Source organism: Varroa destructor, unplaced genomic scaffold, assembly GCF_002443255.2.
Source record: "Varroa destructor unplaced genomic scaffold, Vdes_3.0 BEIS01000006.1, whole genome shotgun sequence".
Classification (NCBI taxonomy): Eukaryota; Metazoa; Arthropoda; class Arachnida; order Mesostigmata; family Varroidae; genus Varroa; species Varroa destructor.
The window spans coordinates 28,361,504-28,378,991 of record NW_019211459.1 but is presented as its reverse complement, the minus strand read 5'-3'; the positions used below and the strand labels follow the sequence as shown (position 1 = coordinate 28,378,991).

The window sequence follows — 17,488 nt, the reverse complement described above, 5'->3', positions numbered from 1 at the left end:
TATTGTTGGAGGTACTTCTGCTTATTACAAATGATTGTAGTCATAGTTGCGACAGCAGTAGCAGCAACAAAAAAAAAATACCGAAACTCTCTTCCTGACATTCGCACCTTGCATCAGTTGTACGTATAATAGTATACAACAAGCGTTCATGTACGTTACGCCTCAAACAACTTCATAATATCCCGACATGTTTTCAAGAGGCCACACAGTATTACTATATGACTTTAAGAAGATGTACGATAAAATTGCCGTCCATAAACTTCTGCTGCGTAATGATAAAAAAACGCACAGATTTTGCCGTTACAATTTTTTTTGTGTCGCACCGTTGTTGATTATTCTAGGCCGCCCCCAATCACAGCTGCGAGTGGAGAGGGCGAGCGCAGTGCTCTGCTCTAATCTAGCAATAACAATAACAGCGCCAGTCGTAGTTGTAACAAATGAATTTCGCGATAAAAAACTTATAAAAACTTCAATTTTTCGTAAGTTTCAGGTCAAAATCCCACAAGCGCTTTCTGCTAATCTGATTGTACTATAATTGCAGTGCAATCAGATTGGCCGTGCAAAGCTACAAGGTAACACGTACGTTGTGGACATATTGATCTTTTAGCTAGACGGCTAAAGCGGCTGCTGCTGATCTCTGCGAGGAGGCGCTGGGCGAGGAGACATCTGCACGGCTCCAGCAACCAAGAGGACAGCGCTGGCGGTAACAATCATTAACTGGCCTGTGTAGGCGCGCGTGCGGTTTCTATCGTATCTAGGCTAAATAGAATCTTAAGCTGCTGAACGATGCAGTGTCGCCACTTGTTTCACATAGTCGAAATGCTGGCGTCTGTCGGATACCCGGAGCGCCTCCGAGCGATAATGTGTTAAGCGTGCAGTGACCAATGAGTGGCGTTCTACAGTTTTTCTCAAGCTGGAGTTCGAAGTTGCTTGTGACATCTTCTTCTGGTGTTAAACCTGTCATAAATCCATAAGTTCTGCTTTGTTGAGCCCTCGCTATAAAACTAGGTAGCTACGGAAAGACAAAATAATGTTTTCTATTTTTTCTTTAATAACAAATTCGCCTTGATTTAATAACTCGGCATTGTGATGCTATACAAGCAAATCGGGATTCCACGACCCGCACGCAATATTATGGATGTGTAGCTAACGCCAGCGCCTTCGAGTAGAATCAAAGTCCATGTATATAATCAAAGTGCCCATATATAATGTGCATGAATATTTCAATGAGAAATATACTTCTTTGTCCCGTAAAAATCACCACTTAATCCGCTGTCATGAAAATATAATCGACTGGTTCGATTCGCGTGAGGTTTTTCAAAATGTGTTTAATTATCCTTAATGAATAATTGGACACAATTTTTTTACGTTGTGCAGTCTACGACGTAGCGCTTGTGTAACATTGGCTTTGTAGATAAAAGCGCATATCATAAGTTTGCACTCGGATAAATCTTTATAAGAAAAAATGTTGGTCCTGTGTTAGGACTTGTAGAATTTACTTAGTTACGCACATTCACATTGATTGATACAGACTCTTTTTTTGACATCTTCAAAACCTCGCTTCTATTTTCAAGCAGCTTGTAAACTGATTCAGATTCCGGAACAACCAGTAATGCTAACTGCCGTACGGTATCAGTCGCAAGTTCCGTCGGTCCAGTCGCTCGAAAAGATTAGTTAATAGGTAAAGTGAACTGTTCATGCTGCATATTCGTTTTTCGTAAAGATTATTTATTCTATTTTTCCTCTAAATAAAGCTTTATGGAGCGAAACAAAAAGATTCGAAATGAGTTATGAAGCACCTTAGCAAAATATATCCTTAGAAAGTACCTAGTTTATTCGTAATATTATGGTATTGTTCAGGTTTTACTTGCTCAAATATTAAGTACGATACGTAAGCATCTTGTATCGTAGGAAAAATGTCCTCAAGTACGAATCACTATGCTGCGCTGGTATTATTTATTGAAAACAGTTAATTGGCGACAAATATTATAATCTTAGATAAGCCCAACGTGAAATGAACTCGCGTATTTGGTTTACAGATGCCAGAGTATTTCCGGGACGGAGTGTGTTCATTACACAGACGTTTCATTCGATCACTAAACGACTCAATCGTATGTGTCTTTTACAGATCGTTCACCTTTATAGCCGATAATGCGAGAATCTAGACTCTAGTTTAATTGTATTAAAATGTATCACATTCGAAACGATAGATGCTCGGAACGATTGTTTCAAATACATTAACGAAGATAACTGAATCATTTACATCTATTGCAAACAGAGGCAAAATGGCATCTCCAACCCGTCCGTATGGCGTCCGCTTCGTTCCCGAAATGCCTAAAAATTCTCCCATGGAGTTGGGTCTTTCGTTGGCGTACGCGTCCTCGTTTGACGGCATCCATACGATGATTCAACTCGTACGTCTACTTACCTATATGTATTTATTAATTATACACTGCTGGCATTAATTTATACTTATTTACGTAAACAAACCATGCTGTGAATTAAGGTCGCATAGCGTGTAAGGCATAAAAATTTTAATTTGAGTTTTTCCACTCGGGGATTCGGATATGATTTGTTTATCTATTTATATTTTGTGTAAGTACTTCAAGTAAAGCCTCTATGCTAGGCCGTGATACATAGGCACGTACCGATAGGATATGTTTGGCGTTTTACCAATGGCACATCGATGATAAAGTAAAGAATGTTACGTAGACATTACAATTCGTTAGTACAGGTGATGAGAATTGATTTTCTAGAAGTCGATATCTAGACGATATTTCATTAAGTAATATTTTTTTATGTGGCTCACGCTACAGTTTCATTGAAATTTGAAAGAACAGCTTCAAATAAGCAATTATAAGGACACGTGCGATGTGATACTGTACTTCGCCAAGGTTTTAGCCACATCGCTCTTGAAACGAGTAAATTAATCGAAAAGTAATAACATCGCACATTTTGGGTAACACTGCTGGATACAAATGGCGATCATGAGTTTATAGATAGACTGTTTTGGAAACAAGAAGACACTCGTACATGTTAATTATTAATCAGTAAAGGCTAAATCCTTTTCGAAATCATTAAAGGTAATATCGTTTGGGTCGCCTATCCAGTATTCAAATCACCTGTTTTTCTATGCAGGTTTGCTGCAGATGCTGCCATATTTAGAATCTTTATTGATATATGTAAATAATAAGGTCATAATCTGTTGTTGGTTGAAATACGTTTTACACGTGTGCATGTTTGTGTAAACTAGCCGTTGTTCCTTCATGAGATCATCCATATCAAAAAGAAATATATCAAGTCCGATCCAAGCTTAATTAAGACGAAATGCAGACGAAATTCATAAAACACGTATTCCACACCCGTCTTGAAGCTTCCATTGAAGCTAATTCCATTTTGCAAACTAGACAAAATTTCTATTTTTTCTTTAAGGTAGCGGATGGATAGCATGAATGCTACTCAAATAAAGTATAAAAATCCCTTACGTTGACTAATTCGTATCGCATTTCTGTGTCCTCTGTGTTGTTCGTGTAATATGCGCGTCGATGACAGGTGTGTTCGCTTTGTGCGTTCGTGACAGCCGTCAGCTCGCGGACTCATATTTACACGCTTACTGAACTAACCGTCTACGTGGCTCCCAAGCCAACACCCATATTTGTAATTGCCTCGATGTTCTGCCTTTTCTATGTTGACTTACTTATCGTTGCAGGAGCTACACTGTCTAATTTTGATGCCGAAAGCCTTCAGTCATCGCTTTTTGTAAGTAACGTTTTCTGTCTACTATAAGAGTAAGCTAGCATAGATCCTTGGGACCTCTAAACGAACAGTGAGTACCAATTTAGGTGCAAGTCAATTTAATAACTTTTATTATTATGTTGATTCCATAGTGCCATTTCTCGTTTCGTAAATGAATAAATGGCTTTGATTTATGATAACTCTGCGTCAGTATAGCACCTGTTTTTAGCCATTGATGTGTTATTAGTAATTTGACGTTAAGGTCCGTGCTGTATATTTTTCAGTACCTAATGGCGGCAACCTCTGGGGCTATCTTTAGCACCTGCGCCTCGGTAGCCTTTTTCGTGGAGGCAGAAAACAGTATCGACTATGCGCTTGGAGTAAGTTAACCAAAAAGGCACCTACTCCTACTAAATCTTTTAGATTGTACTATTAGGAGCGTTACACATTGTCGCTTTTGAGTATACGAAGCTTAAATTTGCAAGTACAAAAAAAAAAACATTTGCAAACTGAAGTGACTGCAGCAGCTGACCAGCTAATTGAACAATCGATACCTGTTATAGTTAAAGCTGTAGAAACCATTGATTAATGTCACATCCTACCGTTTCGTAGTTTGTGAAATTTTTGAATTAACAAAACCAGATATTCATTCGTAAATAAGGCGTATCTCTGCCTAATCTTCTGCATGCATGACGCTCAGAAAAGGTCATATATGCTCCGCAGATGCGTCATTTCCATTTTCTTTATTGCCATCTAGAACTTCTATTCAATCCTGGATATTACTGCAGGCATGAAAAAGGGTCAGTCAACTAATAGTACGAAGCACGCTTGTTTTCTATTTTCGGATATTCGGTTTAGATGCAGTCATTTTTATTTCAAATCGCGCAGGATGACTGCCGCAAAGTGACCAACTGCATTCCGAACAGAGACCTCCGTGTTTGTTCTATCACGGATAATCTCCTCAAGCGGAGTCTCACGGCTAGGCTCGTCTCCACCCTGAATCCTGCGACCGGACCCAACGTATGTCCGCCTAACGTGATTTAAAATGATCTCTGGTGGCCTTGAAAGTGGCCTTGGGCGTAAAGTCGTACTTGACTCTTACGCTGACTGATTTCTGTGCAGGCTTTTCCTTTTTTCCTCTGTTGCTTCTTGTGCGTGGTTTTGCCCCTATTCTGACCATGACCTAGGTGTGGTAATCGATCAGCCGCGAACAGGTTTTAACCATGTGTCTTAATGATACACCGTCAATTTTTTCCGGATGTGTGTATCTAGCGCTCCTCCTTCTTTGCTTTTTTTCGTAACTTCTTCAAAGATGTGCAAGAACCTAACGGCAGATTTTTTAGCAACCACTACGTCTAGCATTGAGGACCCAATCGTCGTTGACATTTAACCGGGTGAGCAATGAGCTCCATCTTACATTACTTCAACAGCGTCGTTTCTCTGCTAATTAACAATCCTATCAATAGGCTTATCACAACTATTGCAGAGGGATACTGCATTGTAAGAGGAAGATATTTTTCTCAGCCATTTGCGATCAGCATGGTCTTGGTCTTTTGTGAAAAATTTATTTTCAGAAAACTTAATTTGATGCTTAAACGAACCACTGTATTTCATGTAACTATTACGGCCATTGACTCTACCGCCTTTGCATTATCAAGAGCGGCCTCTTTCTTGTCTTTATTCTTCCCCCTAAGTTTTGCTTGTCGTCCACTGTCTCATTGACTACAGTATCTGGTACAGGCGGTAAGTTTCTGAGTGCTGAAGGGAGAAGTCATAGGAGCCTCGTCTAAGTTTTTCTTCAGCTTGTTTTTCTCTGCTGTGATTGTCTTCGTGCGCCTACAGGGCTTATCTAATTTTATAGTCTAATAATAAATGCTACTAGAAGTAGTGGTTTTTCTGCTAAATTTACATATCCACCGCTTCTTGTTTGGAGTTTTCTTCCTCTAGTCTGTAAAACCCCGTCTCTAACCTCGTGAACTAACTCAACTTCGAATTGTCTTCGCATACTGCTGTATTGTTTTTTCAACTCCTTCATTGAATCAGTTAGTTTGACGTAGCAATATTCTTAGCTAGCTAGGTGTTCGATATTTATCTTTTTCATACCCTTTTTTGCCCGTCTGTTATTTGTGACAGATGCAGGTGCAATTTGAAGCTGGTGCGAGTCTTAAGAGACTATGCAGTACGTTTTCGTGCCTGATTCTATGTTGTCAGTCTATTCTGTATTCATATTATATAATAATGGGTTCTATTCTGTCACGTGAATATGTTCCACTTTGCTATATCTTCCGTTCCCTGATTCCTTTCTCTCCCCAGCTTTTGCCCGTCTTCAACTAGTGTAGTGCCTGAAAGAAGTATAAGCCCATTTGCTATACTTTTCTATTATTTCCATCTTTTTCTCCTACCATCCCAGGGCACGTTTTCCACACCTGTGTATTCTCGAGTTACTTCGAGGAATAGCTCTTAAAGCATTGCGTTTGAAAAGGTCAATTCTTTTACAGGCGAGCTTCACCTCCTTTGGTGCCTCTTATAGTTTACGTATCTTACGCTAATTATATTGAATAGTTTTTCAAGCTTTCGTCGTTGCTGCTGAACGACTATTGTGTGAGATGCATTGCCTCCACTTGAATGTTTAAGGGTGCTCACATGGATGCTAAAAGCAAATCGTAAAATGCGACGTCTGCGATATCGGAACAGCCCTACGAAGCATTATAACTCGGATTTATTTTTAAAGATCTGAGTACTGCAGTATGTTGCCTATGTATCCTACAGGAGTATTCGCCATTTTGGAGACGCGTAATTTTTAAAACGGTATTTTTTTCTTTGATCATCCTTATTTAGTAATTAATCCCTTATATATTTTTAAAGATCAAATGATTGAGGGGTTAATTCGCTAGTAGTACATGTTACTTCGTTCAGCCTGTAACAACAATAGTCCTTTGTTGCAGGTCGTTGTCTGCGAAAAAATCTATATTGCATGGCTATATCAATTGGGGCAGCGTTTCAAGTAGACAGCAGAGGTAACCTCTAATTATTTCAGTTACCGGTAGAAAGTTTACATGTCCAGTTTGTCTTATTATAAGAAAGCTCCATGGAAGGAATATTGTTGGCAGTTATATCTTTTTGAAAACATTTATCCTGTCGATTTTTATAGACAATATTTTGACATAATCTAACATCGAGTTTTAAGTTAAGAGTTTAGCAGACAATTCAACTAAGTTTTACTTAATGTTTGCTTCAGTTTTCAATATATATATATATATATATAAATAGACATATATATAGTAATGGGTTTTTTGTTGCTTCTGTGTGTAGATCAGATTTGCTAACAACTCGTTATAGTGAAAATAGCCTGTCCGAAGAAAACGGGACACATTTGAAAATGTATATAGACCCATATCTCAAGTAGTGATTACCATCTTCTCAAGGTGTTAACCTACTGTGCTGAGCATAGAAGTAGGCTGTGACATCGACTGTTACCTTTTTATTCACAGCCTTCCTTTAATGTAATCCCGAACTGAAACAGTGCTTACTAAATAATAATTATCTCCAATTTTTCCAGGGTCTCTGTTGCGTTTGTGGCCTAGTGTACGCTGTTCGCTCCATATTGATCATCATTAAGAGCTGCCGAAATAGATAAGCGAGAGGATAATAATAATACTAATAACAGTGCTTTCCTGATTCTGCCTGCTTTAAATATCTCTCCTCAGCAATCATTGTCAACCTAGTCAATGTAAGCATTATCTCTTAAAAAAATCGTTTTCTTGCAAGGAGAAAGGTTCAGACAGTCAGTAAACTCTTCATTAACTCCTAACGATTGCCTTTCGATTATACGTTTTTATATACATTATATAAAATATGTTTATTCAACATAAGGCTGTACAGGTCTTCTAGTGTAAAGCCTCTAAGTATCGCCTGTGAATCCGAAATGGGATCATTTTTATAAGCTGTTAAACTATACGAGTTGTCACTTGTAGTAGGTCACTGCACGCATGAAATACGTAAGTGAAAATTAACCTCCACAAGGTGTAATCGACTCTTTGCTTACCGAGTCTTTTCTAAGACTACAAAAAAACAAATGTTTTTACAGTATTTTTGCGTTTGCTAAGTGTCATCCGTTTAACCTTGGCTACGATCTTAATTCACTTCCTAAACGGTTCACAGGTTTATTTTAAAAAAAAACTCCTTTCACAATTGTCTTTTTGAGAGTATGAGTGAGCGGGTCGACATTGTCGTCTCGGGACCTGGTGGAGTCTCGCTCTCCAAAGGATTCAAATCTAGGCTTTTCGGTTATTTTTTCGGTGTGGTTAAATAGAACAAACGTAGATTAGCAAATAGCCAAAGCTAAATTAATCGGTTCGTAAGATTCGGTGCTACAAGACATTTGACCTTGCATTCTTCGAGTATTTCTTTTTTGTTTGATTTTAGTGTATTACTTTTAATTTGTCTACAGATAAATTTATTTTCCTAATGGTATTGCCTTTACGTAAAGATTATGGTCGTATGAAGTATCAGAATCTGAATTTTTGTCAGAGATTTAGCTTCACATCATCTGGATCGTGACCGGTCGCTTCTGCGAATCGATATTTGTGGTGATGCTGAGCGGTTGGTTGTCAAAGAAGGTGATCTGCTTTACGTGTACCTGAAATCTTTGTCATCAATCTATAACATCTTAGGCACACTCACATGAAATCAAGTATCTAATCGAAACGTTAACAGTCGATAAACCTTGTTTACTCTAAATTGTTCGTTTATTCAACTTATTTCTGCAAAATACAATCATTTGCTATGCGGTGCGTTATCGATTAGGAGAGAAACTGAAGAAGCTCATTGTTTTATTGGTGCTTCATGTAATCCTTTCTTAGTTAGTTTACGTCCTCTTTAAAACGGCTTAGCTCTAATAGTATTGGTTTCGGATGAACGCGTCTGTGATACCGCGAAGTACCAATTCCACTTTAAGTCTAGCACTCTGCATATATTGTAGCTTGTATCTTTACAAGCATTTAATATTTTACTGAAAAAAATATGACAATTAATATTGTGTACAATGGTTTGCTGTGATTTTTTTAAGAATAACTAATAATATAAACAAGATCATCTACAATTTAAAGCTACGTACCTTTTTGGTTGAGCTAAACTGAGATTCTGCTGTATTATCCGTAACAGAGGCCGGCCATGAGGCGGGTTTGGTTCCGCAACAAATTTAAACTGCAGATTGCGCCGTAGGTACGTTACTCTCCTCAGAGCACATTCGCGTTACATACATATTATATGTAATGATTTAACTGAATATGTAAAAGGCTTGTCATAGATTTTTTCAGCATTTTATATATATATATATATATATATATAGTGCGCGAAGTGAAGTACTCAACATCCAGTAGATCCTTACCCTATTCAACGGAAATCGATTAGAAGCGTTATCATTTATATCGATTACAGACAGTGATAAAATGTGTCCTCAAACAAATGACCGTGACGAGCTAGACCTTGATTACTTTGTAAAGAGGTAGAAATCTAAACGGATGAGCTATGTATATGGCTATGGTTTGACTGAGAAAAACGTAGGTTTCGCACTTTTTCGATGGAAATATAAAGTGTCAACCAATGTGTACTGTGAAGTAAATGTGGTACAATAACTATCGCAATACTCACTGATTGTGACAGATGCGTAGAGAAAAAATCAGACATATAGATCACAGTTTGGAAAATTAAATTTTATATATATGTAATATATATGTATATCTTTATATATAGGTAATGTCTCTTGATAAGTATGTTGCGATCGTGTTTCCTAATGAAACCAAAACTATTCTGCTCAGATCGAATTTTGAGCTATCATATAACATATAATGAAACATATAAAGAACATAAACAAGTGAAGATAGATTATGTATAGCTATATTTAAGCCTATTAAATCATTGTATACTTAGCATTCGCATTATTATACCTAACTTTTTTTTAGCTAACGCTTCTTGGAGCAGATGTGTGCTAGCATAATGCACATTACCAACCGCCTGTTCCTTACATGAACGTTACATGAAAGAGTGATTGCTTAAAAAAGCTTATAATTTTTCTCAAGATAATGCTACATTCACTCTAATATTACGCAATTAACACTGCATTTTCCTTTATAATCGCTAATGATGTTTGCAGCAAAAGGATCTTTAATATACGTAAACGCTTGCGTGATTTTCGACGCAGAAATTTTCCTTAGGTTTTTTCTGTAATGGCGGCATCTGACGCCCCACTTGCAACCAGCTACAAAATGTATAACGCGTTTTACGAACTTCCTGGTCCTCCTTGGTAATATCTGGCATCTAGAGGCATATAGTTTGTAGCTATATTTGGTGAATATTATCGAGATGAAAGCTGGGTATATGTGGTCCCGAATTTATCAATAGAGTTATTACTGAATGTAAAAATACTGGACGAAGACACCTTAAAAACAACACATATCTCTACACGAAAGAAATCCTAGTGGTGCTTGCGTGACTTCCTTGATATTTCTCTTACGATTCTAATAATACTTCGTCATCTTGGGCATATATGCTACACCATACGTGTGATGGAATGAAGGAGATTAAATGTTGGATATTGGGTACGGGGAATCTCGTGTAAAAGAGGATATTAGCTTATGCTGCGATTTTGAATTTCTATGATAGTGCGTTGAGTTTTTTTGTACGAAAAAGATCTACTTCACGTTTTATCTTTGAGATTCGTCATGAGTTTGACTGTCACTTACATTCGTGTGAAGACAAATGGGGATGTATTTTAATAATTTCAACTTTGTGATCCTTAGGCAACGATGTGTTTTCCTCGTATATGCGCGCATAATGGTGAACTTAAATGCAAATTTGGAGTTGTATGTTTTCGTATTTAACCAAGTTCTAGCAAATGACTTTAGTGGAAATCGCAAAGAGTTCCACGTTTCGTAAGAACGTGAGACTCGTTGCGGGGCAAGTAGGTCTTCCAACTAATTGACGTTGTGAATTTAATCAAGCTATATTGCCAGATGTTAGTGTCCACTGAACGGATTTTAAATCAAATCTATGAGTTTTCTCTAAAATATATACACAGGTATTTCAAACTGAAATTAAAATAAGTTTTCAAGTTAAGGTTAAAATAAGTATTCAAAATGATTATCTTTGTGTCTTGCTCTATTTTGGATCCAAAGTTCAAGTTGTTTTGGGGCGCACGGAGCACGCGAGCAAAACGTCCTCCTTCGCATTTTTTTCTGAAACTTAAAATAACTAAGTAATCCAGATATATAAGAAACAAACGCTTTAGATGACGCCTGCATTAAGCGTGGAATGTTTTTTAAATATGTTACATGGTTAAGTCCGCTTTGTGTTTTGCCGATCGAGGAACTAGTCAAAAACATTTTAAACTTTGTCTATGCAAATATAATTTCTATTTATTTTCATTAATTTTTTCAGCAATAAGGCGCCCGTGAACCACACCGGCCGCATACGTTTCTTTCTATACGTATATGTATATATACGTATATAGATTTTTCTTTCGTTAGAATATCGGCATTCCCACTGGCATTGGCATAGGCACTCCAACTGGACCTGAAATTTAAATAATCATAAAGACAGATATGCTTTGACTGACAGGTTTACAAAATCACTGCATAATTAATAACGCTGACTATATGTAGACCGACTATAAGGCTGACGCTGATATTTTATGGTACAGCTAATAGAATTCCTGAACATAGAAAATCTGCATGCAGGATTGCAGATATACGCAAATGAATAACGGTTTTTTAAGGGCTTTTATACCGCAAAGCTACTTCTTCCAGGACTATCTTAATTGCTTTTAGTCCGCCTCCATATCAACCGAGCACTTTATCAACCTGCATTGTTTCTGAACAGCTTGTATATACTTACCGTTAACGGAGTTTCAATATTTCCTACTATCATGAAATGGTGAGCCCATTGTTAATTAAACTGTAGTCGCCTTTATGTTCTTCGAAGTCAAAATGTGGCACGTCGCTTCCTAGAAGCTAGATGGTCCATGTACAATATTAACTGTGCATTTTTCTAAATGTATCCCATATTGTTCACAGACGATAACCAAGGCATATTTGAAGCAAAAGCGCAATTTCGTAAACTCTATTAAGAAACTCAAGCCTATTTGTAAATACCGTCTTGGTCATTCTGCCTTCTACATTATTGTTTTACGTTTTCGAGCTATGTTTTCTTTTTTCCCCCCAACCTATGTCTGCCGTAGATTTGTTAAAGGGGTAGGTAGACAAAATAAGCCGCTCATTACAATCTTGTTTATTGGTAAAGGCTTCAAGTAGGGATATGTAGGGGTATTTTGCAATAATGCATTACAAAGAGATGAAAGATTTTTATTAGAAAAAATATAGTTCACGAGATGGAAGTGAACCCAGTGAACTTTACAGAGTCCCTGATCTCTGTTAGCAATCAGCGGCAACCGAAGCAATGAACGTTGTTTGAACATTAGTTTCAGAACATTAAAATTAGCGATTGTAATAGCAAAAGCGAGCCAATAATCTACACAACGCTCATCGTAGGAACTGAATTACCAACTGTAGAACCTGGCCATAGCTCAGAGTAATACTCTAGGTCAATGGCTGGTGTTTTTAATTTACACGGAAATTGAACTAACTTATGGACGCGTTTCGTCCAGAATCGATCCAAATAGGATCGAACAGTAGCTGGCAAATCTCCACCAGCGTCGAGACTCACTAGCGATGAAAAATGAAGACGTGCCTATTGTGGTAAAATAGGCCAAGCCTGCAGGCGTATAATAGCTCTCAGTAAACTGTACTGCGTACTCAATATTAGCTACTTTAACCAAAATCGTACGATAATGAAGCGACTACAATACTTTTAGCTCCGTCTGGAAGTTCCACGTTCTGAGACGAGGCCTGATGCACTTAAGATGGAAATCCTATTCTAGTATATCAACTGATCCTGTCTTTAGAAAACTAGGTAACTGAAACTCAATATGCTTATTCACAAGAGCCGACCCTCTGGATTAGTTTTTAACTATCTTAACGAAAACTTTTTTTGGGACCACCTAAACGATGCCGCCGATGCTCATTATACGTTCCTAAACACAACTTCTTCTCTCCGGGCAAAATGTATTTGCCAAGGTTGTCAAATATGCCAAGGTACCTTTCATAGATTGATGTTTTCCGCGCTAAATTTTTGGTGACCACACTAGAGTATTAACCTATGCTTGATAGCAAGATTATATTCACGTGATTTGTTCGTGTGGAAAACCCGCCCTGGCTTTCTGTTCATCGTGGTTTGAGACTCACTGATCAAGTCCGACCGGAGGCCCATATGTCTACACCTCAAAAACAGCAACGCACTGCACAAAGCATAACTCTGCTATTTTTGCAAAAACATTTCACGTCTTGTTTAGTTTAACTTTTTTAGTGGGCGTTTACCTATAACTTCTGGTGAATACGTGTGTCATCTTGGATTATGTAACAAAATATGATTAAAGCTTTTATTAAAATGGTGATCATTTTACCTGATTATATGATTGTAAACATAATAGATTTACGTGTATGCTACAAACGTTTATTCCTAAATCTTTGAACTAGATTTTTATCTACTCGCTCCTTTGAGAACAGCTGATAACTACTTGTTACACGAATTAATTACCGTTTGTAACTCTGTGCCTGATAGCGAAGGAAAAATCAGGGTGGACACTGCCTTATATTTTTTCACAAGTCCAACATAAGGCAGGTAGGGGTCCAACGACGGCTAAGCGTGCCTTAAGGCGCTGTTTTCGAAACTCGCTATGTTACAAGATAATATAAACATATCCATTTTTGGACACATTGAAATTTCTATCAAGATTTAGAGTATGTCATTCGTACCACAAAATTTTAAGTACCTAACCAGTGAGTATAAGATGACACGTTTGCTATAAACGGCATTTCTAAGGCTAAATTATCAGCTTTTTCTTTACTGAACCTGAGGTTGACCAAAATAAATACAGGGCTTAGTATCTTCAACATTTCTATATTCGCATCAACAAATGCGTTATATATATGGCAGATCTTTTCAATGCAAATATCCCTCCTCCTGTCGATGACGCATTTTTTTCTTATATCCCTTTTTTTTCGATAAGATATTTCGCAGTCGTTTGAGTATAAATAATTTACAATCAGGAGATCACCTAAATCATTCCAATAGATCCATCATAACGATATCTTGTAGAGCATATATGATTAGCGCCGCAGACTTGTGCAAACATGGAAGTCTTAGCGTAACAGCTGTACATGTAGATCAACCACTACCATATTGAGTAACATTGCTCTTTAATTTCATGTAGAAATTTGCACAGTTGAAGAGTAGAGCAAGTCAACACGTAAATCACAGCAGCAAGATACACATGAATCTATCTGCCCATGTGAAAATGTTTCGTCGTTCTTGATGTGATAAGTCGTTTCCTATAAATCACATAGACAATCTAAGCGATTAAACAGACTATTGATAGAGTCGCATTAACTAAGCGCGTTTGAAAGAAAAGTGGCACGATTATAAACGTGAAGAATGATGCTATTATCATTTGCCAACAATGCATTCATTCATCTGCTTAATGATTTTTTGGGCAGAAAACGTAATATGGATGCTTATCAAAACCGTTTAAGCTACAGCTGCGAATAGTAATCATTCGTCATAAATTCACTTACAGGTGCAGACGTCACACCCCATTGAGTCCGTCCCAAAAATACATCCACTTGCGGTACAGGTAAGTGGATCCGCTACAGCTAAACAAGCATGACCCAAATAAGGAGCGCCCACAGAGCCGAAAGGCGGGAAGAACTGGCCTGAACAGGGGGGTGCCATCGAGCATACCAACAACAACAACAACGCCAACATTGATACAGCCGATATTACAGCGCCTTGCCAACCGGTCACCAACATTTTCGAAGCTGCAAACAAAAACACAACACGCAATGAATAACAGCGCTATTTGAGTGGCATTAAAATGAGTAGAAAAACTTGAATTTTATGCTCTACTACACTTTATCTAGCTGTGACGCCGACACTGTTCAAAATTATGAGCACCGGTTTGAAGATAGATGGTCCGTGTTTGAACAACAGCCATAGGCTAAGTATCAAGCTTATGGGTAAGTTAATGATCAAAGTTAACGTAAGATCAGACAAATGCAGTAACTATACATTGTATTTTCACATAAGTTGATGTAATTTTTACTGCACGCGGGCATCTATTAGATAGAAACTAGTATACAAAGCTTTTCTTTTTTGATAATATCGATACACACGTAAAACTTTCGTTAGTAATAATAAAGATATATTAATATTTAACTTTGCAAAACTTAGGTATAGCTCTTCGAATATTACGAAATGGTTTTCTCGACGAAAGACCTTGATCTCTCTAATGATTAACGTTTTTTCTGTTCAAAAATGGAAAGTCCTTGAAAAATATCGAAAACGAAGCGCAGCACTGTTTCGAAAATCGTTTCGGTCTATTTCTATAAAAATCGTGATTAACGTGTCCGCTTTCTTCTCGATTTATCGATGATCGTTAGGAGGCGGAACCGTACCAACATTCTTTACTTTACGATTACTAAGTGCCTGAAGAAAATAAATAATAAATGGCCCGTATTATGACATACTTCTTTATAAACCTTTTGACCTATGCAAGCAATTTATTCCCAGTCAGTAAATGGAAACAACGTTCTACCGCAAACGTTCGGTGGGGCAGCCACGTGAAGAAAAAGGACTATATTCGATGCTTTGCAAGAGGCGCTTTTTATACTTTAATATAAATTTTTTCCTCGTAAAGAATACCTGGGTTTACGTTGAGACGTATTTGGGTGCAGATGACGTCAAAGCCCACTCACAGATTTAAAACGACGATTATACTCGTAAAATTCACAATGACTCGACAATTCGAAACTCCGATGCTAAAATTTAGGTCTCGACCCCGCTAGATAGAAGTACGTTACCTTCTATAGTGAACATGGAAACAGCGTTATACTTTAAGTGGCTTGTTGACTACAGAAAACAACATTGAAGAAAACTAATCCTTTTTAAGCTATCGCCAGTACAAGCTCAAGGTTACTACTAAGATCTGTATTTTTTAAAACCTAACTTGCCATACGAACTACTTCGTAGATGCGTAACTCTCACATAAAAATATATATGAGAAGCTTCTAGCTGCGTAAATTGTATTATTAGTATTATCATTGTACCACGTAGTATTAATGGTTTGTAGGACGAAAAACGCTAATAAACTTTTATCGTATTTAGAAGATAGAATGTAGAACGATGTAGGCCATATACATCTGTTCGAGCAGGATTCATTGACAGTCTGTATTAAGGTTATAAGTGCTGATAATTAAATATTGATCTTAAGTTTCCTAAGAAGACTAAGACACGAATTGATTCTTTATACTTTCAACTACAATGGTTCCGCTACAACACGGTAGGATCTATTTTCTCTATTAGATTATCTATCGCTATTACAGAGGGCGCTCTTGGCAAAGGTTTTTGAGAGAGAATTAAGGAAAAGCAAGTGCATCTTTCAGACTTTTATGAGTTATCAATGCCTCAGAAACCTAGCCCTAGCAAGGCCGATTGTCGAGGGGTATAAAGGACAGACCGAAGTCGTAGACGCATATACTGCATGGGAAGAGTTTCTAACCTGGATGTCGTCACCAACCTGTTATTTCCTTAGTAATCGAAAAAACATATAAAGGCATATATGATACACACATTTTACAGGGCATTCTGCAGTGTTCGCCCTTACGCATTGGACATGCTCATTCGACATCACTTATCGATAGTAAGCGAAGATTTCAGTAATAAAATACAAAGGTTTCTTAGATTTATTCTTCCAACCATACTACTTCCGTTTAGCTGCGGAATGGGTGCATGCCCCTTTTGTTTTTACCATCTGCCCTTTCTTTTGTTTGAAACTGTTAGGCACTTGGGAATGCACGACACTACTGGCCGTCCACCTGGTCAAAGAAAGCCATGGAACATAATTAAATAGCACATGTGTGTATTCTACATATTCTATTGTATAGAAGATTCTAGTAGTGTTCTCAAAAACTTAAACAACGTCCAGAGACTTGATAAGAAGTTCGTAACACATTTTATGTGATATGCGTGAATAAAGTCCTGAAGGCTTGTAAGTAAACTTTGTACTTTCAACACTTGTGCGCATCATTTTTCTCTCTGAAGTGATTAGTAACACGGTTTTAAGAGCATATGTACTTCAACACAATTAACAATCTAGACGAATTGCAAGGGTGGGTTTGAGTCTTCTTCCATGGCTAAAATATAAAAATTATATCACCTCGAAGCTGATGGCAGTTCTGCCGCACGTCTACGTAGCTATCCCATCTGGATCAAAGTAAACGAAAGGCCGAGTTCAATGGGTCACTGTTTATTGGGGATTTTACAAGGATCTTGTGTGGTTCCCCTTTTCTCCTACATATCTACACCCGATGTGTCCTATACGACCACATAATCTGAAAACTGTATGTTTATAATTTGAAGAAATTGTAAAGTACTGCAAACTATACGATTGGTTTGAAATGATGATTCTATAAATATCAGTGGAAATTTAGTGATGTAAAGGGCAGCTTTCCGCTACCATAAGAAATTGATTGACGCGTGGAAGTAGTGCAAGAAGAACTGCAGGCAACTATATCAGGATGCTTAATAAGCTAGTCAATACGTCCACAGTTTGGTTTCTCCGTGCCTGGAGTGATATTATATA

The 17,488-nt window shown here is 37.6% G+C and overlaps 1 protein-coding gene and 1 long non-coding RNA gene across 22 annotated transcripts in view; one reads left to right on the top strand and one right to left on the bottom strand.

Moving 5' to 3' along the window:
• The first annotated feature begins 632 nt into the window (after window positions 1-632).
• LOC111252848 (uncharacterized) overlaps window positions 633-17,488 on the top strand; it is a 25,377-nt gene continuing 8,521 nt past the window's right edge. For 4 of the 18 annotated variants that reach the window (XR_015329738.1, XR_015329737.1, XR_015329736.1 and 1 more), the window contains exons 1-10: window positions 710-1,008; window positions 1,578-1,681; window positions 2,040-2,111; window positions 2,279-2,414; window positions 3,553-3,759; window positions 4,020-4,115; window positions 4,624-4,755; window positions 6,681-6,752; window positions 7,295-7,465; window positions 14,426-14,482. Coding sequence is in view for 7 of the 18 variants with exons in the window: in XM_086992200.1 (XP_086848326.1) it covers window positions 2,286-2,414; window positions 3,553-3,759; window positions 4,020-4,115; window positions 4,624-4,755; window positions 6,681-6,743 (627 nt within the window). In the remaining 11 variants the exon portion in view is untranslated. The other 14 variants (XR_015329743.1, XM_086992207.1, XM_086992201.1 and 11 more) reach the window with 11 other exon arrangements.
• Window positions 11,125-17,488, bottom strand: part of LOC111252853 (uncharacterized) — a 32,213-nt gene continuing 25,849 nt past the window's right edge. For 2 of the 4 annotated variants that reach the window (XR_015329748.1, XR_002674367.2), the window contains 2 exons: window positions 14,424-14,666; window positions 11,125-11,307 (listed from right to left, as the gene is read on the bottom strand). This is a non-coding gene — a long non-coding RNA (uncharacterized LOC111252853). The other 2 variants (XR_015329749.1, XR_015329747.1) reach the window with 2 other exon arrangements.